Consider the following 25,066-nt stretch of genomic DNA (forward strand, 5'->3'; position numbering starts at 1 on the left):
TGGCCATTTTTCCAAACTTTTTCTTAAGGCAATATAGGAAAGGAAATTGTGTTTTACGATGTTCTATACCGAAAAAACGCCTTGTTAGGCAATAAAAAGAAGAAGTTCAAAAAGAGGGAAAATTGCCATTTTTCCAAAGGGGTTAGTCCATGGTTTTTTTCAAAAATTGGCCATTTTTCCAAACTTTCTCTTAAGGCAATGTAGGAGAGGAAATTGTGTTTTAAGATGTTCTAGAACGTAAAAACGCCTGTTTAGGCTATAAAAACAAGAAGTCCAAAAAGTGGAAAAAATTGCAATTTTTCGAAAGGGGTTAGTCCATGGTTTTGGTGAAAAATTGGCCATTTTTCCAAACCTTTTCTTAAGGCAAAATAGGAGAGGAAATTGTGTTTTACGATGTTAGAGACCGAAAAAACGCCTCGTTAGGCCATAAAAAACAAGAAGTTCAAAAAAAGGGAAAAATGGCCATTTTTCCAAAGGGGCTAGTCCATGGTTTTGGTCAAAAATTGCCTTTTTTTCCAAACTTTTTCTTAAGGCAACATAGAAGATTAAATTGTGTTTTACGACGTTCTAGAACGAAAAAACGTCTTTTCAGGTTATCAAAACAAGAAGTTCAAGGAGTGGAAAAAAAGCCATTTTTCCAAAGGGGTTAGTCCATGGTTTTGGTCAAATATTGGCCATTTTTCCATCTTTTGTTTCAAGGCATTATAGACCAGAAAAATAAGTTTTACGATATTATAGTACGAAAAAACGCCTTTTTAAGCCGTAAAAACAAGAAGTTAAAAAAGTGAAAAAATTCCCATTTTTCCAAAGGGGTAAGTCCATGGTCTTGGTCGAAAATTGGTCATTTTTCCAAAATTTTTCTTAAGGCAATGTAGCAGAGGAAATCGTGTTTTACGATGTTCTAGAACAAAAAAAAAGCGCCCTTTTGGGCTAAAAAAATAAGAAGTTTAAAAAGTGAAAAAAAATGGCCATTTTTCCAAACGGGTTAGTCGATGGTTTTGGTCAAAATTGGCCATTTTTCCATGTTTTGTTTTAATTCAATATAGACCGGGGAAATGTATTTTAAGATATTATAGACCGATAAAACGCCTTTTTAGGCTATAAAGCAAGAAGTTCAAAAAGTGGAAAAATTGCCATTTTTCCAAAGGGGTTAGTCCATGGTTTTGGTCAAAAATTGGTCATTTTTCCAAACTTTTTCTTTAGGCAATATAGGAGAGGAAATTGTGTTTTACGATGTTTTAAAACCAAAACACGCCTTTTTAGGCCGTAAAAACAAGAAGTTCAAAAAGTGGAAAAAATTGCCATTTTTCCAAAGGGGTTAGTCCATGGTTTTGGTCAAAAGTGGCCATTTTTCCATCTTCTGTGTTAAGGTAATATAGGCCAGGAAAATGTGTTTTACGATATTATAGAACAAGTAAACGCCTTTTTAGGCTATAAAAACAAGAAATTCAAAGAGACGAAAAATTGTCTTTTTTCCAAAGGGGTTAGTCCATGGTTTTGGTCAAAAATTGGCCATTTTTCCAAACCTTTTCTTAAGGAAAGGAGAGGAAATTATTTTTTACGATGTCCTAGAACGAAAAAACGTCTTTTTAGGGGATAAAAACAAGAAGTTCAAAAAGTTGAAAATGTGCCATTTGGTGAAAATTGGCCATTTTTCCATGTTTTGTGTTAAGGTAATATAGGCCAGGAAAATGTGTTTTACGATATTATAGAACGAAAAAACGCGTTTTCAGGCTATAAAAACAGGAAGTTCAAAAAGTCGAAAAATTGCCATTTTCCCAAAGGGGTTAGTCCATGGTTTTGTTCAAAAATTGGCCATTTTTCCAAACTTTTTCTTAAGGCAATATAGGAGAGGAAGTTGTGTTTTGAGATGTTCTAGAACGTAAAAACGCCTTTTTAGGCTATAAAAACAAGAAGTTCAAAAAGTTGAAAAATTGCCATTTTTCCAAAGGGGTTAGTCCATGGTTTTGGTCAAAATTGGCCATTTTTCCATCTTTTTTTTTAAGGCGTTATAGACCAGGAAAATGTGTTTTACGATATTATAGAACGAAAAAACGCCTTTTTAGGCCATGAAAACAAAAAGTTAAAAAAGTGAAAAAAATGCCAATTGTCCAAATGGGGTAGTCTATGGTTTTGGTCAAAAATTGCCCTTTTTTCCAAATTTTTTCTTAAGGCAATATAGGAGAGGATATTGTGTTTTACGTTGTTCTAGAACCAAAAAACGCCTTCTTAGGCTATAAAAACAAGAAGCTCAAAGAGTGGAAAAATTGCATTTTTCCAAAGGGGTTAGTCCATGGTTTTAGTCAAAAGTGGCCATTTTTCTATGTTTTGTGTTAAGGTAATATAGGCCAGGAAAATGTGTTTTACGATATTGTAGAACGAAAAAACGCGTTTTTAGGCCATAAAAAGAAGAAGTTCAAAAATTGGAAAATGTCCATTTTTCCAAAGGGGTTAGTCCATGGTTTTGGTCAAAAATTGGCCATTTTTCCAAGCTTTTTCTTAAGGCAATATAGGAGAGGAAATTGTGTTTTACGATGTTCTAGAACAAAAAAACGTCTTTTTAGGCTATCAAAACAAGAAGTTCAAAAAGTGGAACAATTGCCATTTTTCCAAAGGGGTTAGTCCATGGTTTTGGTCAAAATTTGCCATTTTTTCATCTTTTGTGTTAAGGTAATATAGGGCAGGAAAATGTGTTTTGATGATATTATAGAACGAAAAAGCGCCTTTTTAGGCTATTAAAACAAGAAGTTCAAAAAGTGGAAAAATTGCCATTTTTCCAAAGGGGTTAGTCTATTGTTTTGGTTAAAAATTGGCCATTTTTCCATCTTTTGTGTTAAAGCAATGTAGGCCATAAAAAAGAGTTTTACGATATTATAGAACGAGAAAACACTTTTTTAGGCTATAAAAATAAAAAGTTGAAAAATCTTAAAATTACGAGTTTTCCGAAGGTGTTAGTTCATGGTTTTGGTCAAAAATAGGTAATTTTTCCATTATTTTGTTTTAGGGAAAATAGGCCAGGGAAATGTTTTTCACGATATTCTAGAAGGTAAAAATGCCTGTTTATGCTATAAAAACAAGTAGTTAAAAGAGTCGAAAAACTGGTATTTTTCCAAAGTGGTTAGTCCCTGGTTTTTGTCAAAAAGTTGGAAGTTTTTTTTTTAGGGAAAATAGGGTAGGAAAATGTGTTTTACGATATTCTAGAAAGTAAAAGCGCCTTTGTAGACTAAAAAAACAAGGCAATAAAAAAGTCGAAAAATTGATATTTTTTAAAAGGGTTAGTCCATGGTTTTGGTTAAAAATTGGGAATTTTGCGGTTTTGTTTTTGTGGATAAAAAGGTTAGGAAAAAGTGTTTTACGATATTCAAGAAAGGTAAGACGCCTTTTTAGACTATAAAAACAATAAGTTTAAGAAGTCGAAAAATTGAGATTTTTCCAAAGGGTTTATAGTTTTGATAAAAAATTGGCAATTTTTCCTTTTTTTATTTTAGGCAAATAAGCCAGCATCATGTTTTTTGATTTTCTAGAAACTAAAAACGCCTTTCTAGACTGCAAAGGGAACTAGTTAAAAAAGTCGAAGCATTGGCAGAGTTTTGCTAAAAAATTGGCGATTTTTCCACGTTTTGTTTATGCAATATAGGCCAGGAAAATGTGTTTCACGATATTTTAAAAAGAAAAATCGCCTTTCTAGACGTTAAAAGATTATTTTTAAGCTCATTTTACACGAAAACACTTAAAGAAAAAATTTTGACCAAAGCCTTGGGTTAACCCCTTAAAAAATGGTATTTTTGGACGTTTTTAACGGTTTTATTTTTATAGTCTTAAAAGGTTTTTTTTATGTAGAACATCTTGAAACAGTATATCTTGTCCTATTTTCTGTAAAAGAATAAAAAAGTTCGAATTTTTAAACCACAATTATATATGGGTTAATCCCTGTACTGTCGCAATTTGTAATAATCATCGCACTTTGTAATACCTGTCGCAATTTGTAATAAATCCATCGCACTTTGTAATACCTGTCGCAACTTGTAATAAAAAAAAAAAAACCTTTTTGGACGACAAAAATTACACCATTAAAAAAGACGTAGAACATCTTGAAACATTATTTGTACTGTGATTTTACCTTAAAGCAAAAGAGAAGAAAAATTTTGAAATTTTTGACCAACATCATTGGTTAACCCTTTTGGGAAATTGGGATTTTTGGCCTCTTTTAAAGCTGTTATTTTGAAAGTCTAAAAAGGCTTCTTTTTTTATGTAGAACATCTTGAAACATTATTTTTAGGCTCATTTTATAAAACAAAAAAAAATTGAACTTTTTGACCAAAATCATGGGTTAACCACTTTGGAAAAACTAGCAAGATCGCTGTTATAATGATGGTATGTTTTCTTTCTGATAGTAGAGCTTTTGGATTTATTTGAAAAGTGGGAAGTGAAAAAACAAACAGAATGAAACAGAAGAAGAAAAAAAAAATTCAGGGAACCTGGTTTGCTTTTGTTGCTATTAACAACATATGGTGTTTGACAAGAAAATCAATGGAAAGACTTTGGAAGGATGACAGAAGGAAACTCGAGGGAAAAGGCCGGACAGCAGTTGCCTCAGAACGTCCAGAGAGTTGTTATGTTCACAAACGTCCGCATAATCCAATATGGCAGGCCATCTTCTAGTAATCGGATTTTTAGTCTTCGAGGGTTATTTTACCAGCTGCACTCTTCCCAACTGACTCCTCTGATCTCATACGCTCCTGCTCTGAACATGCAGCAGAGATGTCAGGGAAATGAACTCCTGACATCTTGTTCTCTTAGAATGTTGTTTCTAAACTTGAGGTGAATTCCGGGCGTTCCTTTGCTCCGCCGTCGTCGAACTTAATCCATAAACCCGTTTCGTCTCCGTTACTGCCTTGATTGCGGTTATCTGTAATAACTTCCTGCACGTTTCCCCTATCTTCAAGGGCCGTAACAGGGCTTAATTGCATACCCACTTGAAAGACTTCACTTTCCTTCAGCACATCTTTAAACGGACGCTCTTCTTTTGGAGCGTGAATACTTGATCGGACGTTTTCCTCACAATGAATGCGCCTAAACGAAGATTCTTGAATTCTTACTTTGTTTCGGTCGGGGTCATCTTCAAACGTAGACTCCATTATTGGATCTGGTAAACGCACTCGGAGATTTCCCTCAGAATGAAATCGGCGTCTAAACGCGGTTTCCTGAATTTTACTTTGATCAGCATCCGGGGGAAGACTGAAACTCCTACATCTTAGAAAGTGATCCCAGTTGTTTTGTATTATTTCTTGTTGTTCTTCTAAACTTTGCTTTCTTTCTGTCAGCCTTTTTCGAGCGCTCTGCCATCTCTCTTTTCTGGAACTGGGCCTTCTACTTTTCTGGGCTTCTTCCCTGCCTTGAACCCTAACACTGTGCAAGCCATCATTTTCTGATATAACACGCAATGTCGATTTTTGCCGCCCTTGTCGGCCGTGCACATTTACCTTGGGCGACTCGAACCTCTCATCTTTTGAAAATATTGATGACCTAAAAAGGAAGAGAATAAACAAATTTAACCCTTTAAACCCTGATATCAAAATTCAGATTCTCATTTGTTATCCCTATACGTTTTCAAAAGAAGTAGTTGGAAGAATGTGTTGAAGTATCAATTAGATTGATCTTGTGTGATCATGTCCTTAATTCTCATGACCACTCTGTTTTATAATGCATTGATATTACAAGGAGAAATTTGAAGCTCATCACTCTTAGGGCTTAAAGGGTTAAGGTTCTTGGTTTTCTCAAAATCTTTTGTCTGTCCAAAATCTGCCAATCACAGACCACAAACCATGACCTTTTGAACCCGTCTAAGTAGAGTTATGTTTCCTAAGAGGTCCGCTAAAATGATCGACGGCAGCGAAAAAAAGCAAACATCAGTGGGCTTTTGAAGTTCAGAATTCGCGTGTTTTTGAAAAGCGCACTAACGAAATAATAACGATCCTTAGTCCTGCATTCATCATTTAATTGAGCCATTCACTCGTTTCAATTCGCTCTTCGTTCAAGTATGGGCGGGTAGAGGTGCGAAATAACTGTTATGCTATTTTGGGGGCACTTTCAAAGCCAAATTTTTTTCTCAAGCAGATTAGTCCATGTTTGTTGCTTTTTACTTGTAATAATGGCCAAGAACAACTTACTTCCGGAAAAAGAGGTTCCTGATGATGTACTTTAACTCAAGAAAGAACCATGCCAGAAGTAGTGACAAAACTGTCATTCCAAGCAGTATCTAAAAGGCAAGATTTTGAAAATACAATGCTCGTATAGTAAGTGAAAACAGGTGTGATTCGCGTGAAAAAATCAAATAAATTAAAAATACAAAAAAAAAATTAAGGGGTAGAAAATTGCATTTCATTGCTTAGATCTGTGTTGAAGCATAGACTACTGTTAGAGTCTGAGTCCCCCCCCCCCCCCCCCCGCCTCAAATTGACCTCCCTTAGCGTTTTAGTTCTAACGTTACATGTATTCTATTTTCCGGTCTCATTCATATGAGTCACCCTGGGGTTAATTATATTTTAACTTACCGCCAGATGTTCATAGATGTTAACATCATGGAATCCAAATCTAGACAACACAGCGTTTCCTTCTGTACTGATACAGTTTAAAGTGGACTCGTATTGGCATTTCAGACGATTATTCTTTAATAAAACTTTAGTGATAGCTGCATACCCATAAAACTGAGGGTTTATGAAGAACAGCAGATTGTACCTTGAAAAAAAAATCTCAGTGAGTCATTCATAGCGGATCGTGTTATGATTTGGAGAGAAACTTGAACGGTAAGGATTTAAATCAAGGCAGCTCCTGTCGACGTTTATAGAATTAGTGGAATAAAATGGAGACGATAGGCAACTGCATGAGCCACATTCATAAGCACAGTGATACGCTACTAGAGTTGACATCAATAGTCGATCTGAAGATGAAAAACACTCTCTTATCCTATTTATATTGCTTATTGAGCGATTTTCGTATGACCTTGAAAAATGGCCGTTTCGTAAGTGTTCGTTATTTGTTTTATCAGCCAATGGATGAAAAGATCAAAACATGGCCTTTTCGTTTTCCCGCCAATGAAAACCCTAATATTGAGAAGGCATTGTTCGATTGGTCAAACGTGTTGCAGTATGACGTCATAGCGAACTGTAGGTTGGTTTCTAGAAAGTTCTCGGGTATGAAGTTTTTGCACCCGAGCGTTCGCTTAACAAACTAAAAGCCATGCGCGTTTGTATCCATTCGATAAACCAATCAAAACGCTCTGTTTCTTTTCGTTTGTTGTTTCTGTTTTGTTCGCGAGTTTTCATTTCAAGGTCATACGAAACTCACTATATCATCTTAATACCCTTAGTTCCTTAGTTCTTGCTTTTCACTGGGATACAGGTGCGCGCGCAAGTTTCTTACTTCACCAGACGACGTGTATTTTATCTAGTTGTATGCATTCCAATATATTTTTTTGGTCCATAGGATTCAATGAATCCGAAGTCAATCGTGGAATCGCGCCTACTTTAAGTATCCTATTCAGAAACAGCTACTGTATTTAAATATTTGAAGAGTTATCTCGGAGATAAAAAATCCTTCTCTACGATCAGCACATGATGACATGTAAGAGAACATTATAAAGTATATGGAACACACTTCATCTACCTAAAGCATCATCTTACCCAGGTGGCATCAAGGGCCTAGGAACTAAAAAGCCTCCAGCAAAGCCAGCAGTGGCTGACACCATTGGACAGATACGATGAGCGATTCGCGGCTGCGCACAAATAACCATCATGTAAACAGCAATCCATGTTTGATTTAAAACAAGTGAAATTATTGTCACCTGTGTGAACTTCCACAAGTCGTATGATGTCATCACCTACAAAAATACAATGTCCAAACCCATGTTAGCAAATGTCCAAGACAAAAGAAACTGACACGCTTTCCTTTTCAGAATGTCTTGAAATGGACGAAAAGAGTCTCAGGGTTTATTTCCAGTGTCGCGTAATTATTACGTGGGTACGTGCGTAAAATGTACGTTCGCAAAAAATGGAGGCAATGCATGAAAAGTCGCGCGTAAGCGTAAAAGTTGAACCTCGCTCAACTTCTCGTTTGAGCTCAGCACTTTTATCTTGCCTCTATTTATTTACCTGAATAAAATTTACGTGCGTTAACGTGCGTAGCCAAAAACGCGTCAGTGGAGAGCAACCCTTAGTGACAGTATTTTTTGTAGTTGCGTGACATACCATAAAATAGGTCATAACAGAACAAATGATCACAGGAAGTGTGCACAGAGCAGAAATTCTGAGGTAAGTTTGTATGACGTTCTCGTAGGATCGACCACAACCATCTGCACGCTCAAGACGAAATATCTGCAATTCAATCATAAAAACTGATTACGTCATTTGTGAAAAGGCAAGATGTTTTTTTTTTTTATATATCATAGTTAGTTGGTCTCTTTGCTTAGGGAGTTTTAACAGTAAAAGTAGGAACGTAGGGGGAGACATCGGGTTATTAGATAAGAGAAAAATTGGATGAAAGGAGGCATTAAGATAGAGAAGAAATAGGCGGAGAAAGGAAAGGGAGAAAAATGGGAATATTACTTGGGCTATATGAATGGATGGGTAGATAGAAGAATGGATGGGTAGATAGAAGAATGAATAGACTGATTGAAGGATGGATGGATGGCTAATGAATACATTAATGGGAAATTGATGGCTGGCTAGCTAGGTGGGTGGATGAGTGGGTGAAAAATGGATGTCGATGTCGATGAATGGATGAATGAATGCGTAGGAGATGTACGTGGAAAATGGATAGATAGACGGGTGACAGATCAGAGGGATGGGTGGGAAGATGGTACAGGATGGAAAAAAGATGGCAAGATTAAGCGACGGAAACCAAGGAGAAAAATCAAGGAAAAAAAGGATAAAGGAAAGTAAAGACTTTTGTTCCTGGGCCATCGTAAATTAAAACAGAAGGAAAATAAGTCCCAAAACAAATATGTAAGATTGGTTGATGAGGCTTCACTTACATCTAAAACTTTATTGAGGTGCGCCATTAAAACAGAACTTAGGAACAGTGGACTGGCACAGCAATACACACAGAAAGCGGACATCAGTAAAATTCCATCTTTTTCTTCAGCTCGGAAATAAACAGTTCCTGAAAAAATAATAAAGTATTAAATAAAATTCAGTTGGGATACTGACTCGTCCCCAGTCGTCTTCGCGCTTAACGAGCACAGCAGGGGGCGATGGGAAAGGAACCACCTGACCATCGCTTTCCTCCTTCCCATCACACCCCTCGCGCCACTAGGAAGAGGTTGTAAGAGACGACTCGGGCGGGGGGGGGGGGGGGGGGTCAGGTTCTGATATGTGATTATTGCTATTTGAAAGAAGCATCCTTTTTTTTGCTTTCCGGCTAAGTGAATTACGAAGGTCCCCATTAAGTTTTCGGAATCCTGGATTTCCCTTATTTGAAGTTTGGGATTCGGGATTTTAGAGCAAAATCGGGGAGATATTCGGAAGTGAAAGTATGTGTGGAAAATGGGATGCTAAAGATATCCCTCGGGATAACGTAATTGCACGAAGTTTCGGGGTCTGGATTACGGGATTGAAGAACCCTATTCGGGGCCCTCAATTACCTGTTACAAATCCAAATACTAAGAATATAAATGGAAAATACAGCATCTGGCCTAACGACTGCCTCTCCGACGTTCGAGCTTCAAGAACGAAGACTCTGTTGAATGTCCCTCCGCCTACATCCCTAGAGCAATCAATAAAAAAATATAATTTCACTCCTTTTTGAAAATGAAACTCGAACAAAGAAAAAAGAACTGTTAAGAAAATAATAATATCACCAACAACAACTACAACACAATATTGTATTATGAAACGTTGTGTTGTAAAGGAGGGAAATGGGGAATAGCGTACAGTTGATGATGAGCCTTTTTTGGGCTGTACCCAAGAGAGGATAAAGGGGACCGAGAAGGCATCCCCCATACATACCCTATTCCATAGGTTATTCGTCTCGAGTTATTTTTAGAATCGGGATAAAGTTACCTCGCGCGCTGCGTGGATGTTTCGTGGAGGTTTCGCATGACTAAACGCCGTGCAAAACAAGTCGGGCGAAAGGCAATGAAAGTGTAAAGAGATCGAGAGCATTCCTGAATATTGAAGCGAAATGAGTCGGCGCTCACCTGGGAAAAGAGAATCGCTAGACTCTTTGACAACCCGTGAAATCAGTTTAACTCGAAGTTGCCGTAACCTCAGCGCTTTAATAAAATGAGAAATTTCGCCGGTCTATTGAAACCGGTCGTTTGTACAAAGCAAGTAGGACACCAAGTGTTATTTTTGGTGAATGATAAAAGACTGATAAAAGAAAAAATATCAAACTAGAAATTGCTCTCGTCAAACTGTAAATTATAAATGATCCTGAGAGAATATTCAGTGTGTTTAGGATTTCCCTGGTGTACTATTAGCTCTATACGAGGGAGGAAGGACGATTCTTTTTTTATTTCCGTTTCGCTGATACAGCTTTAGCAGAAATCTCTCTGTAGTCGTTTTCGTCCGCAAAACGAATAGCGATATCGCTCTCCGCGTCTTCCGCCATTTTGTTCTGCGTCAATTCGCAAAGGACGCGTGGCTCTGAGCCTGGGTCATCCACACGGAACACATTCGCGCTATATGTGATTGGCTGTTTAATCCCCCTTGGGAACTGTGGTCTTAAAAATAACTCGAGACGAGTTACCTATGGAATAGGGTGTGTATGGGGGATGCCTTCTCTGTCCCCTTTATCCTCTCTTGGCTGTACCCGGTATTTCCTCGAATTATTAATTATTTCGCACCAAAAGGAGGCGATTATTCGAGGGAGGCGACTTTTTCAAATATTGCTCACTGGAAGTCGTGCACTAAATGTTTCGCTCTATTATCCCACTACTTTTTAAAAATAATCACATCAAATAAACCGAACATGGGCTTTTTAAGTGTTCCAAGTTTGTTTCTTTGATTAATTTTCAATGTCCTTCAATAAAGGTAACAGTGCTGACTTTTCTAGTGAAAAATGGAAAAATGAAGCTTTCCGGGGTGTTTATAATTCGAGAATACGCGAAAAAGTCAAAGTCAAAGTCAAATCTCGTACTTGTAATCGTCCTCGTCCTTGAATCTAAAGGTCTCTACTTTCAATTTTTAACTTTTGAAGTATCTCCGACAGTTTACAAAAAGAAGAAAAGCGCCGCAGGCTTCCCTAACGTCAGGAGCCGTTCAGACACTTAAATCACTCACCTCTTCTTTCTGAATCTTCTTTTTGGTTTATTGGTGTTGGTTTGTTTGCGCAGGGAGGTCATGATAGCTTCTTGGACAGCCTGTGGCTCACCACTTTTTTGGTAATAAGCGAGAATGCAACGTCGAGCGTCGGGGCAGTTCAGTATATCCATTATAGTGTCTGAATGAAAAAAAATAGCCGTATGCTAGAAGCAGTGCACTAACACTGGGAAGGCGAACTGAGCAAAAAAGCTCTAACATAATGCTCTTTCAAATCCTTGAATTACCACATGAAAGGTGTTCCGGATTCTAGAATCCTGGATAATTAAGCTCAAGGAATCCGAAATTCGGCTAACGATTATAACCCGGAATCCAAGTTCCTCTCGAAGAAATCGGTTCCGGAATCCACAGGGTGGAATCCAGTGTCCAAGATAGACTGTCTTGAATTACTTTACATAGAGCGACCGGAAACACATACGTTATTACTCAGAGGAGAAGTAGACTGATGGAACCGGATTAAAGTCTTGAAAATTTATTGCTACTCAGCTGAGTTTCATGCTTCTTGCGAAGCAATCATCAGGCAACTGCCGAAAGTAACGGTTACATTCAAAGATAAAGTGAAAACAGAACAATAAATACTAGGCGTGGCGCGTGGCGTGTGGTGCGTGGCTGGTCATACCTCTGATTAATAGTGATGCTTATAAAGGTCAAGTCAAATTTGCGACGAAGTCTACTCTGAATCAAATTAGGGCAGTGTTTAGTAGCGGTATGATGCGCCACGCCTAGCATTTATTGTTCTGTTTTCGATCCCTTGAATGTAACCGTTACTTTTGGCAGTTGCCTGATGAGGGCTTTGCAAGAGGCAGGAAACTCTGAGTAGCAATAAATGTTCAAGATTTATATTTATAATCCAGTTCCATTAGTCTACTTGTATTTTGCGCTAGTTCAACTATTGAGCACTCTTATAACCAATGAGGACATCACTCTGGCACTTCGTTACTCAGAAGACATATATTTAAAGGAAGAAGAAAAAGAAAGATATCAACTGAGCCTAATTTGTAAGATATGTTTCCCTAGTTGTGGTTTGATTAGCCTGCGAAAACAACCGAAACGTCCCCAACGGCGGGGAGCGAGAAACGGAGCAAGAAGAAACGGCTGTTTTCGCAGGCTATGGTTTGATTTCATCTGATATATTAAGTAACACCAACCTGCTGGGTTTTTCGCATCAATTTTTGGAGCGTTTTCACTCATCCGAAATTCTTTTGTTGTTGACTTCAAATATGCCTCAACAAAGAGACTCGGGACGTTAGTGGGCTCGCCATAAAACGCTACCTGAAAAAAAAAAAGAAATATTTCAAGGGTATCCTTTGATATCACTACTGACAAGGCGTTGATCACGGACAAGTTTATTTTTAGATAAGCTCTGTTGCTAACTTCAATTATTAAACCAGTCCGCAAAAATCAGACAGCAGGTCTTTGTTCTTTAAACGTTGGATAGCACTATCAAGTGGATATCACTATCCAATGAATAAGCATTAAGGAAACCAATTGCGTTATCCAGTGGACAGAGATTTACCAAGTGGATGGATAGCGATATGACGACGTGGTAAACCAAAGATATGATTTTATCAAAGAAGTTGATAACGTAGGCTTGGGGTGGAGGCGGGGGGGGGGGGGGGGGTACTCCTTACAATGGCCTATACGGGAAGGCTTCTCCTTAAAAGGGTACCTTTTTTAGGCTTCAGGAATATAAAAGGGTAGGGAAATCTGTTATTTTGGGCGGTAAAAATGCCCAAATTGTCTAACATATGTATCTTATAATTGTATCATATATTAAAGACAGTACATTTACAGCAGTTAAAAGGGATGCAAAGTTCTAAACTAGCTAATAAGAGGGGTCTTTGCTGTCAAAAATGGTATATAAAAGGGTAAGGGGTTGGACCTCGGGGCGGAGCCTCCCCATATAAAACGTTTTTGAGTTTCCCCACGGGACCGTAGGTGGATTGAGAAGTTGAAGTTTTGAGCACTACCCTTTGTCTTCTTTGGTATAGTTTATCGACTCCGTTACATCACACTCGCCAGCCGACGCAACTCCAAAATTTCTTTAGAAGCTAATTTCTTTATTGATCTTCTTCGTCCAAATCGGCAACAAAACTATCTTAATCTAGGTGAATACCGATGTATGACATAAACCATGTCAACTGTGAATGAATAAACCTTTATCACAGCAGTCACGCTCTATGTTAGAGAATCCGGATTCCGGAATGTGGGAACATTTTGCTTGTGGAATCCAGAATCCTGGGTTTTGGAATCCAGAATACAGCTCAAGGAATCCGGAATCCCACTAAGGATTGGAATCCGTAATCCAAGTTCCACTGGCAAAGAATGTGCATTACAGCACTTGGAATCCGGAATCCACTGTGCGGAATCCAGAATCCTGTTGGATAAGTTGGATTCCCTTACATAGGGCGAGCAGTTGCCCACATGGGGCGAGCAGTTACTCACCTGGCCATCACACAACAAAAGAATCTTGTGGAAAAGATGGAAGATTTCAAGTCTGGGTTGATGAATGGTGAGTATAATAAGTCTTCCTGATTCTGCTACAACGTTCAAATGCTGCAGCAGCTCAAGAGAGGAGGATGCATCCAGACCTACAAAAAGTACTTTAAAAGTTATACCACGAAAGGGCGGTTGCTGGGGATGGTTCTCATGTTTTAGTACTTTTCGTTTAGGGGCGTGACTAAGCGTAAGATTTTGAAGGTGTACGCACGCGGGGAAGAAAAATTTTAGCTCCTGACGCGGCCCAACCTAGGGGGATCTGGGGGCATCCCCCAGAAAAACCTTAAAGCTAGGGTCTTTTCCAGCGTTTTCCGTAGGACATTTTCAGTAAATTAATACGCAGGAAAATGTAGTAGTTAGTTGTTTATTTTAGTCATCTCTAGCAGTCAGAATTATGGAATAATAAATGGATATGCATGTACATGCATGCACGCACGGGCGTATGTGCGTATATGGACTTTTCGCTCCTACTTTATATTACAGACAAACTTGGTTATGCTTGTGAAAGTTTATGGCTTAGAGGTGACGTGCTTTGCTAGCCCTAGTTCATAGACTATCAGATAAATGCGATCATTCTGTGAATGCAAGGCCTTTCAAGGCGTTTCAAGGCAAATCTATGTTCTGCTATCTTCATTAAGGGGTGGCGGGGGGGGGGGGGGCGGGGTAGGGGGAGTAGGGGTAGGGATTAGACCCCAGGCCCCCTCTGGATCCGCCATTCTGACAATCATAGAGCGTGCAATTTTAGAACCGTCCGTACATCTGCACATTATATTTGAACATTTTTGCTCGAAATGTGAAAATTTCGTTTTCTATTCGTTACAAATGAGACTACCTGACGTTGGCTCGTCCAAAAAGAGTACAGAAGGCAGGTTGATCATCTGCAGAGCAACGCACAGGCGACGTTTTTGTCCACCGCTGAGTCCTGGACCAACAGATCCACCAACAACTGTATCGGCAAGGGATACAAGACCTGTCTGAAAAGAAATTAACCGTTTCACTCCTTATAGTAAGTTGTTTCTAGTACATTCAACAAAAAAGTACAACATCTTAATTGTGAATCCTACCCTATCAGGACACCCTTAAAGATCTTTCAAGGTAAAGGTAATTTTGATGATGAGCGTACTGCAGTGAGTGAAAAGGATTTTTAGTTATGCCGTAGAGTTCGACACTTCTGAATGCGCAGAGTTGTATGGAGTCACCTGGTTCACTTGTAACAAACGAATCAGAACTTACCTCTTCAAGTATCTGCTCTACTCGTTCAAGCTTTTTTGAGTGGCTAGTTCTCTTAGGAAGCCTCATGTGCGCTGCGAAAAACACATTCTGTCGAACAGTGAGTTCTTCGTAATAAGGTACAGCTAGCTGCAACACATAACCAATCCTTCGGGCGTACCAGTCTTGTACGTCACCCAGACTCTCTCCGTTAATGTAAACACTACCCTGTTGGTATACGGAATGAGGAACGTCGGTTTGTCAGTGCCTAAGAAAGTTGTCGACAACTACAACTTTGTGCAGTCGAACGGGTTTCTTCAATCAGTCGGCAAACAATTAGCATTTTCGTTTGTCTGATATTCCTCACTTTGTACCGAAGGAGCTCAACGTTGCACAGACTACATGTACTTAAGATTACGTTAAGTTCTTAGACTTGGAGCAAAACTTCTTCATAACTAAGCGGGGATACAGGCTAGTAAAACTGAACTAAAACTGAATTGAGCAAGATCTCAGTGATCAAGATGCAATGGTTAGCAAGCTATGATTCGTTAAGATCACAATTCCGCTGAAAAGACAGATTCAGAATAAATAATTCAAATGACACACTCAGATATTCATTGGCAAACCTCTTAATTTATTTGCTGACGAATGGTTGTGGTCTCTGGATCCTTAGAGCGAAATAAAATTTTCTCCGCAGACAAAAGGTGAATCTTTTCTAAACGTCACGTTGTCTTTTTCAAGATGGAGAACTCGTCAGGTCACATGACGACGCCGCTCACGTGACAGGAGACTGAGCAAAGCTGGGGTGACCTGGTAGCCCCTTGTGACGAAAGTATTACAGTGAAACCTCTCCTTCGGGACACCTTTATTCAAGGGACACTTCTATTCAGGGCACAAAAAATTTTGTCCCGTAAAAATGTTCACATAATATTTGTATTTGCTACCTCGATGGAAGGGACACCTCTATTCACAAGGGGAAAGGGACACTTTTTCTGGATACCGAAACCCGGGGTTAACCTCCATTTAGGGGAAACTTTAGCAATCAAAAAGTGACTGACCACAAAAATCATTGATAAGCTATTTAAGCGTACACTAGTCACAGTGGTGACAGCTTTCAAAACACGAACTATCTCCCTTAAATCGATGTACTGCACTTTTAGGAATTCAACACACAACCGTCGCAGAGATAATTTAACCATGATTTTTTATACGTTACCTAGCTGCTTGAAATAAGAACTGCAGCAGATTCAGAGTTGGAATAAAAGAAAACTAGTTTATTTGTTGGTTAATTATTAACAAACCCCAGGCCATCCTCTGTTCAAGGGACACTTGCGCTGGTCCCGAGGGTGTCCCTTGAATAGAGGTGCCACTGTAGTTCATTATGTACGTACCTGGCTGTGACCGCTTGTCCTCCTTCCTGTCAGCAAATCAAGAAGGGTAGTCTTCCCTGAACCAGATGGACCCATGATTGCCACCAGTTCACCAGGATTAAAGTAAACTGAAACATTGTCAAGAATTTTCTTTTCCCGGGGATTGCCTTGCTCTATTTTAGCGTAAGGGGGATCTGAAAGTTTTCTCCAGGGAGTCTGTAAACTATTTCTCCTCTCTTTGTCTGTGCTGAGTCCGTCTACCTTGTTAAATTCTTCAAAATCTGTTTCGCTGTCGCTGAAACGAATAGTTTTTTGAGAATTAACCGGTTTTTTCTCGGGCGTTGTAGCAAAACCTAAGTTAACAGCCTGAGTAGATACGGGAGGATCTGCATGGTTTTCGCTGCCACCAGTACCATCAATATCACAAATCGTATGTTGTTTGATATTCACGGGGCATTCAGTCTTTGCTTCATTTGAATCTGCCTCACTTTTATTTGCTGCTAGTTTCCTGTCCCCTAAAAAATCAGTATCAACATCAGCATCAATATCAACAGTAATATCAAAGTCAACCTATTATCGATATCTGTATTAGTGACAAAATAAACATTAATCAAAGGAGATTACTAACATTAATATATTTAAATATTTCAATTGCAGTAATCCTGATGAAAACTCAAATGGAAATGGTTAATTCATTCTTATGCTACGAAATTTCGGTAACATCATGTACTACGACCTAGCAGTTATGTTTGATAGAAAGCTTATCTTAGATGATTTCCGTTAGTTAGAGAATATATATCAAGTTATCTGTAAAAGCACTAGAAGCCCAATGAGATACCAACGTTTTGAGCTACTAATATCATCGATTTCAAGAAATAAGAATTTTGATATCAATAACGATGTTGTCGACAGCAAATTTCCACTGCCATAACTCTATTCCAAAATGGCTGCGGCAAACTGTCAAGTTACTCTTCTGTTTTCATGATATTGGGCCATCAATGCTTCTCTTCAAGGTAAAGCTTTTTTTCATTCTGCAGATCGACAATGGAGGCAAAAAGGGCTAATTGATAAAGATTTAAAAGGAAAAATTTTTACCAACATTTTGAAATATGGTGTCGTTTCCAAGTTACCTTAACTAGCCCTCGTTTTAGGAGGAATGGCTACAACTACAAGTGGTTTTCTCTCACCTTTGTCTTTAGTTGGTTTCTGATGCGCAACATTAACTGAGTAACTTAGGAAAAGGCAGGCGATACTGGTCATTTCGTGAGGTGCGCATGGTGGAAGCTGAAAGACATGAATAATCGACTTTGTTTTATGGAATCATGCCATGTAAGGTACCATAAATCCTCTATTAAGCCCCCCGTCTCAAATAAGGCCCCTCCCTCTAATAAAACCCCCCTTTTTAGGGGAAGAAAGTTAATTAGCTCCCCTCTCTATTAAGCCCCCCTCCCCTCCTTTAATTATTCTTAACTAATAAATGATAGATCGGTCTTAATCAATCACGACTGTAAAACGTGTAGACTGATCCGGGATGGATTTATTTACCAACTGGAAGTTCGGATTTGATTCTGATCCTCGGCTGCGTGACCTCCAACCTTCTTGTGCTTGAGCTTTTCCATTTTGTATTCGAGTTCTTTATGGAGAACTGATACCATCTTCGTTTCTAAATTAAATAAGCCCCCCGTCTCTATTAAGCTCCCCCTCAAATGGGCTTGAAATAAATAAGCCCCCCGGGGGGAGCTTAATAGAGGATTTACGATAATCCGGGTTCAGGAATCCGGGAAACGTTTTCTATTTGATTCTGGAATCCTGGGCTTTGGAACCGGAATTCAGCCCAAGGAATCTAGAAACCCGCTAACGATTGAAATCCGGAATCCAAGTTCCACTGAAAACAAATCCGGGATCCAGTACCTGGATTCCAGAATCCACAGCGTGGAATCCAGAATTTAAGGCTGTGTTGGATTGCCTTACATGAGGCTACATGGAGGTTAGCAGAAAAGCCTTTGTATTGAAGCGCTCCAATGCGTGATAAAGAAATATATCGAGTAGAATTTTACCCACCTCTCTTGTAACTGGAGAACTTGCAAACTCATTAAGGTAATGCTTTTGTTTCCTGTTCAAGTAGTAATGCTGTAAGAAGAAGGTGGCCTTAAATCCCAAGCTTACAATTGTAATCACCAAGGAAAGTAAAAGAATGGTAGTTTGAACTGACTGTTTCCAAATTGCCGCAGGGTCTGTAAACAAAAATTGCCCAGGACAAGTTGGGTTGCAGTGCGCTCCAACACAGCTGTCTATCAAAGTCATAGAAGAACCATTTGACTGCATCCATTTTGCTATGAAATCTTTGATGTTGCTGCTGTAAGTTTTCGTTTGGATCTTTGTCGATTCCCACGTTCCACTCTGTATCTTATGGCTAACAGAGGAATAAACATACGTATAAATAGTAGTACAATTGAACCAAGATTTGATCTGATCCAAGGGTAATTACAGATCAGAAGTGCGTCCGATAGGACAAGGAAGTAGTGAAGTGATTTCCGTTCATGGTCATTCACGTGATTTCTCGCGAGGCACCTTAGAAACCAGTTAGTGGCGGAGAGAAGGTCCCTGAATTAAATTTGTGCAAAGCGAGATAATTGAGCGTTGAAAACAGAAAAAAGATCGATGAGAGACGCCAATTAAAACTACGTCATTTAAACATAAAAATAACAGAGGTGTTCCTCGGAGCCCTCAAAGATACCAGAATCTGTCTTCCTTTGCGGGTGTGGCTTAAATTTATTTTGAACCCTTCACTCCTAGTAGCTGCCATTAAGCAACAAATTTCCCCCAAAAATTCAAATTTACTTTTGCAAAATACTGAGAAAGAATAAGTGGGATGCAAAAAGTCTTCCCACAGAGGTTTTATTAGAATGGTATCATCATAGGGTTTCGTCCACACATGCCAAAGTTAGAATGGAGAATAAGCATAACAATCCTTTAACACAAAACACTTCGTATCAAGAAAAGCGGGTCCAATTCGAAAACAAAAGGTATTGTTTTCTGTTGTAAAATTGGTCATATTTGGTCATTTTTTAAATGACTCAAACAATGGCGTCTTTACACATGCAAAATTCCGATGACTACCGAGGCGGCAAATCTGAAACTTCGGCGAGTGTCAAGGAGTGAACAATATTCCTTGGAGGGAGGGTAAGCGAAACTCACTCAGAGGGAGAGGGACAAAAATACTGTCGTCACTCTATCGGTTCGGTTGCACAATTGCAAAGGTTGTTTAGGGCCCTTTGCGAATACTGTTCAGACTGCATTCAAAGGTTTTTTTTACACGTTTTTAAGTTCAGCTTTCAAATTTCGCTCTTCAATGATTCATTTGAATAACTAATGGCCTCACTGAGTGGGTTATTGAAAGTGGTAAACTTAGCATTCAAAACTCGTGCTTCGTCGATTCGCAACCGGCTACCCGGAGAAAAAAAATGTTTCATTTCAGTATCCTACAAAGTGTTTCATCGAAAAGTGCGGGACATACTGTCGCTTTTGATTTCGCTTCGCAAGGCTTCCTTGCTTTTCACAGCATTTAAATTCTGTGCTTCAGTTGTCTGACAAAGAGAATGAATAAAAACTCTCACATCCCATTCAGCTATTGAACTAAAGCGTGCCCTTCGTTCCTATCCGCGCGCGTACACGTTCTAATCCTACTTCTGCGTAAAGGCGTTTCCGTCACGAAAACTTGGCTCAACTTAGGAATTGTTGTATAACTCTTCTATAACACTTCTAGCAATATTTATCAGTTCGCGTGCTTACCGGTAATGGGATATTAAAGGCCACACAAAAACAATAGACGACAAAGTCAGCTTTCAAATCTCGCGCTTCATTGATTTATTCGAATAACTAATACACGCACTCAGTGGGTTATTAAGTTCAAAGTGGTAAATTAAGCATTAAAACTCGCGCTTCGTCGATTCATTTCAATCAATTCGCACACGGCTACCCGCGGAAAAAAATCTTTCAATTAAAACCTACAAACTGTTTCATCGAAAAGTGCGGGGCATATATTGTCGCTTTTGATTTCGCTTCGCATGGCTTCCTTGCTTCTCACAGCGTCATAAAAAAAGCATTTAAATTCTGTGCTTCAGTTGTCTGACAAAGAGATGAATAAAAAGTCTCACTTCCCATTCAGCTATTGAAGTAAAGCGTGCCCTGTTCGTGCCTTGTTTTATCCGCGCGTGCACGTTCTACTCCTCTTCAGCGTAAGTCGTTTTCGTCATGAAAACTTGGCTCAACTTTGGAATTGTTTTATAACTCTTCTAGCGATGTTTTTTTTTCGCGTGCTTACTGGCAATGGGATATTAAAGGGCACACAAAAACAATAGACGACAAAGTCACGCATCTCATTCAACTCTAAAACAGCTAACCATGTGTGTCTCATTTTTCTGCAAATGTTTTATCTGTTGTCGAACTCGCTTGTCCATTTTTTATAGAGAGGAATTGATCGAGAGTTCATTGCCCACGCCAATACTAACAACAATAAGCGAACAACAATGATCTCAAAAATTTCACCTTCGTAAAGTTCCGCCCACAGGCTAACAAAGCATTTCGTTCTTAACGTTTCGGAATGCTCGTAAAAGTAAACTAAAGACTAAACTTTTTTTTCTTTTCTTTTCTGGGGAGAATGAATAATTTTTCAGCAGGAAAAGTTTGTGGATTACAAAGATCGTGAAAACGTGTTCTGGGCCGCTTGGGTGAGAATAAGAAGGAAAGTCGTTTAATCTTAGAAAAAGGTATGGATAACATTCAAAGATTGCACCTTTGAATGTAGGACGCGCCGCAAATAATAAGCTTGTTTTAATAACGGTTTAAGAACGTTCTCTGTAAGGTATTTCTGAAATCATATCTTTTTGTTCAGAGCGCTCAGTATAAAAACACGATCCGATCAAAAGCATCGCGTCAAGGCAAAAAACCTATCTCCACCCGCCTAGTATTACATATTAGTCACGCCGAAGATTAAACGATCATGCACAGACTGTTTGGTCTTTTTTCGGAAGCATCAGCTAGGACAAAAGGCTATTGTTTTGGTGAATTGAACCCGGCACAAAAGACCATGTCTTGATGGCTGATTCCTTGTGAAATAGTTAATTTTGTTTCCCCAGAATCTCGATGTTCCTACGTACGAGGGAAACACAATTAACTGTTTCCCGAGGGACCAGTCTTTAAGTGATTTGTTATATAGCTGGAAATTTGGAAGCTGGAAATTCATTAAACCTCTCTGTAACGGTGGTCGTCGGTCAACATTCACGGGTAACAGTGAACTGTTACACTCCGACGTCATAGATTTTGCAATGTTGGCCGCTCAGCGATTTTGGCGGAAAACAGTCTCATTGTTCGATGTCAAGTGACCTAGAAATAACCAGAGAGCGTGCGCTGATGGAAAAAAATTTCCAGCTATATAATAATCCTAGTTCTTATAGGGATCTGCCGCAACAATAATAGTGCTGCATACTTTAAATAAATAAAATAATTTTTTCGAACAATATCAAAGTCATCAAAACAAAATGATCTATTCGTTTCTACGATACAAACCATCGCTTTAAATTTAATTTTCATTCACACTAGCCTTACCTGTACTTGGCCGGGCCGCGCCCAACTTCAGCGGAAGGTGGCAAAACACCTCCTTCTTCCCACAAACTTGATGTGGACAGATAAATGTGCTGAAAGCAGGCTGGCGCAAAAATGCTCACATTTGAAGCTTGAGTTCCAATCAGACTGATAGATTCATTCATTGCCCCACCATACATACTAACGAGGGTTAAATAATCTGCAGAGTTATCTGTTGCAGTATTTTCTTGTGTGTCTTGCGCACTGATAACATCCCCAAGCATAAAAAGGTCGTATATGCTCGAGACTATAAGTAACGGGACGTCCGAGGGATAATACCCGCGCGCTATCATACACGATGCCGAAGGGCAGCAAATGTAGTCGCGTGATGTATCTTTACAAGCTGCCGATGTAATGTTCGCAAATGACATAAATCTGGGTCTAACTTTGGCTTCCAAACTGTTCTGAAAGTTTATGAACCATCCGGAGTCGACAATACTTTTTAATTTAGCATTTAAACCTTGAGATTTAATCACGTGGTCCAAGACCCAGCCTGCGTGATTTAGAACTCCGATTCCCCCAGCACTGCTACCAGAAAGGACAATTTCCTCCGCTTCTCGAAGATTGTATCCCCTAAGTAAATCCATGAAGAGAGTACGGAAAATCGTTTGACCTCTAAAGCTGAAATTATCAACAGAGGAATCGTTGACGAAACGGAACGGTTCCTTTGGATTTGTCCTCTGTCCCAACCATAAGTCGCTGCTACAATATGGTACAAGAACATGACGATAATCATAAAAAGATGGATTTTCAGTCTGAGATGAAGATAACAAATCCCTTCCAATTACTTCCTTGGGCATCAATGTCGAAGTCATTAACACCGTCGAGTTTTCATTCAAGTACCGCTTATTGCAGTCCACCAACGAAGCACAAAACCCTCCGCTTTCAAAGAACAGAATCCATTTGTTACTCGACTGAACTCCGATAAAGAAAGTTGCTCTGGAATTATCATTACATACGGCGTCTGAGTCACTCATATATCTTCTCTGCAACGAGTTCACTGATTTCTGACTTTCACTCCAGACGAATTTCATCAGTAACACTTGCAGAAGCAAGATTGTGTTTGTCAAAATCATTTCTCTTGATGTCCTTAGCATCATCTTTCGCAACAACTGGGCGTTTGAATGATAAAAATCACAACTCTTTTGTTTAGGGCTTTTGTTGACATCGACCAATATTAGCATAATATTAGAGTAATATCATTCTGTTATTCTGCTTCGCTATGAAATAAATGCCACTTATTTCTATTGTTTTTCTTTAGTTCTTCAAAGTAAAAAAGTCCAACAAACATTTATAATCTGAAGAGGGAGGCAGGCATTAAGCCACCCATTTCAGAAAAGCGGAACTATGCCAAATCTACTAAAGCAAGCTATTTCAAATCTAAGGCTGCCTTTTTTTTCCAACGTCCGTTTTTGAACATTTCCAATATGATGTCCAATCGCTACTATTTTTGGAGGAGTTTTAAGTTTTTTGAAATGGGGCATTTGTCGTCGATTTTAAAGGTAGTCTTCATTTAATATATTAGATTTTGTCGTAAAAACGTCAAAGCAACAGTTCGTTCGGTGACGAAGCATTTTTTTAAAACATCTATATCTACGTCGTTACGTGGGAGTTGTTGAGCATTGCTTAACACGCTAACTGAAAAATAAAACCATATTTGTACCAGCGAACTATTGCTGTTTCCTTAACTTGGAATGTGAAATTTCCTGAATGTTTGGCAACAGTGAAGACACTTACAATCCATCAGCGAATCAATTTCGCGAGGCAGCGATCGTGCGTGATAACACGAACTTTTTACTCTTTTGTTTGTGGAAAATCGAAGCAGAGTAATAAAAGTGAATAACTTGATTCAGGTTTTTTTCAGTCGGAAGGTCGCAATCAGAAATTTAACGGTACGCATCATTAGAAAATGTAATAAATATTTAGACTTTTTGTGGAGGGAATCCGGGCTCCTTAAGCTTATCATTCTCCATTTTATTATTATTAACAACAACAACAACAACAACAACAACAGCAACAAAACTTTATTAATAAACAAATAAAATTACAAAAGTATTGCCCGCAGCTAGCAAGGCTATTCGAGGCGGGACAATGCGTGCAAAATATAAGAAATAAAGGCTAAGGCTATTAACTAAGGAAAGTTTACAGTTAGTTACAAATAAATCATGAAATAAAAATGGTAATATGGATGAGGACTAGATAACAGACTAAAGGAAAAAGAATTAAACAAATAAATTGTAAGAGTAGAAACTAGAAAGCAAGAATTTATTTTTCGACATTTTTGGCTTATTTTACCTTTTTAATTAAGGTGGGCGTATCAACATGGTCATCTTCTGAATTCAGAATATCAAAAAGTAATTTGCGGAGTGTTTTTTTGAACTTATTCTTGGGAAGTTGTCGGATGTTACAGAGGAAGACAGTTTATATAATTCTAGATCGGAACTGTTAACGTAAAAATTTCCTGCAGCCGATGCTCTTGTATTGTAGTAGTGGCAGCTACTTGTTTTTTGAAATAGATTTAAAATGCCAGAAGGTACCTTACTGTTATGGACAGCATGCATAAGATCTGATAATATAGGAAGTTTAAGGGCAAAACGTTGGCGTCAATGAAGAGAGGTATTGCGTGATCGCGTCTATCCGAGAAGTTTATTATCCGAAGAGCTCTTTTTTGTAGCAATAGAATTTATTGAGATGTGTCTTTGCTGCTTGGCCCCAAGCAGCAAGTCCATATGTAATATACAGATAAATAAGTGATTGATAAATTTTTAGAAGAATTTGCCGGGGTACAAAATGACGGAATTTCGCAAGTAAGCCAACCGTTTTGCTGATTTTTAAAGAGACAGTGTCTATATGATGTTTCCAGAAAAAAGTATGCAACAACTGACAACGATAATTGTACAGAAGTGCAACGATTGACATCGATAAGTCTACAGAGTTACATGTAGCTGAAAGTGTGCGCCTAAAAAGCATCATGTCCACAGGAAATACGTCATACCATGTAATAATTATATTCCTCCTGTTTCCTAG

The 25,066-nt window shown here is 38.7% G+C and overlaps 1 protein-coding gene across 1 annotated transcript; it reads right to left on the reverse strand.

Moving 5' to 3' along the window:
• Positions 1-4,741: 4,741 nt before the first annotated feature.
• On the reverse strand, positions 4,742-23,128 carry LOC140924037 (uncharacterized). Its single transcript, XM_073374040.1, has 16 exons — positions 22,004-23,128; positions 18,458-18,809; positions 17,533-17,680; positions 16,418-16,911; positions 15,051-15,254; positions 14,650-14,791; positions 13,764-13,909; positions 12,467-12,590; positions 11,280-11,439; positions 9,641-9,762; positions 9,032-9,159; positions 8,247-8,372; positions 7,683-7,879; positions 6,555-6,738; positions 6,171-6,259; positions 4,742-5,526 (listed from the first exon to the last, which is right to left on the reverse strand). The coding sequence occupies exons 1-16, from the start codon at positions 23,113-23,115 to the stop codon at positions 4,797-4,799; spliced, it is 4,458 nt and encodes a 1,485-aa protein (XP_073230141.1). The 5' UTR covers positions 23,116-23,128; the 3' UTR covers positions 4,742-4,796.
• Positions 23,129-25,066: the final 1,938 nt, after the last annotated feature.

This window comes from Porites lutea, chromosome 14 (assembly GCF_958299795.1).
Source record: "Porites lutea chromosome 14, jaPorLute2.1, whole genome shotgun sequence".
Lineage (NCBI taxonomy): Eukaryota > Metazoa > Cnidaria > Anthozoa > Scleractinia > Poritidae > Porites > Porites lutea.

Excerpts from the sequence above, each read along its gene's own strand:
- LOC140924037 (XM_073374040.1), bottom strand. The coding sequence starts at position 23,115 with ATGATTTTGACAAACACAATCTTGCTTCTGCAAGTGTTACTGATGAAA. Across the intron at positions 6,739-7,682 it reads AGGCCCTTGATGCCACCTGG|GTACAATCTGCTGTTCTTCA; the intron begins GTAAGATGATGC and ends TTTTTTTTCAAG. Across the intron at positions 5,527-6,170 it reads AGGAACCTCTTTTTCCGGAA|GTCATCAATATTTTCAAAAG; the intron begins GTAAGTTGTTCT and ends CTTCCTTTTTAG.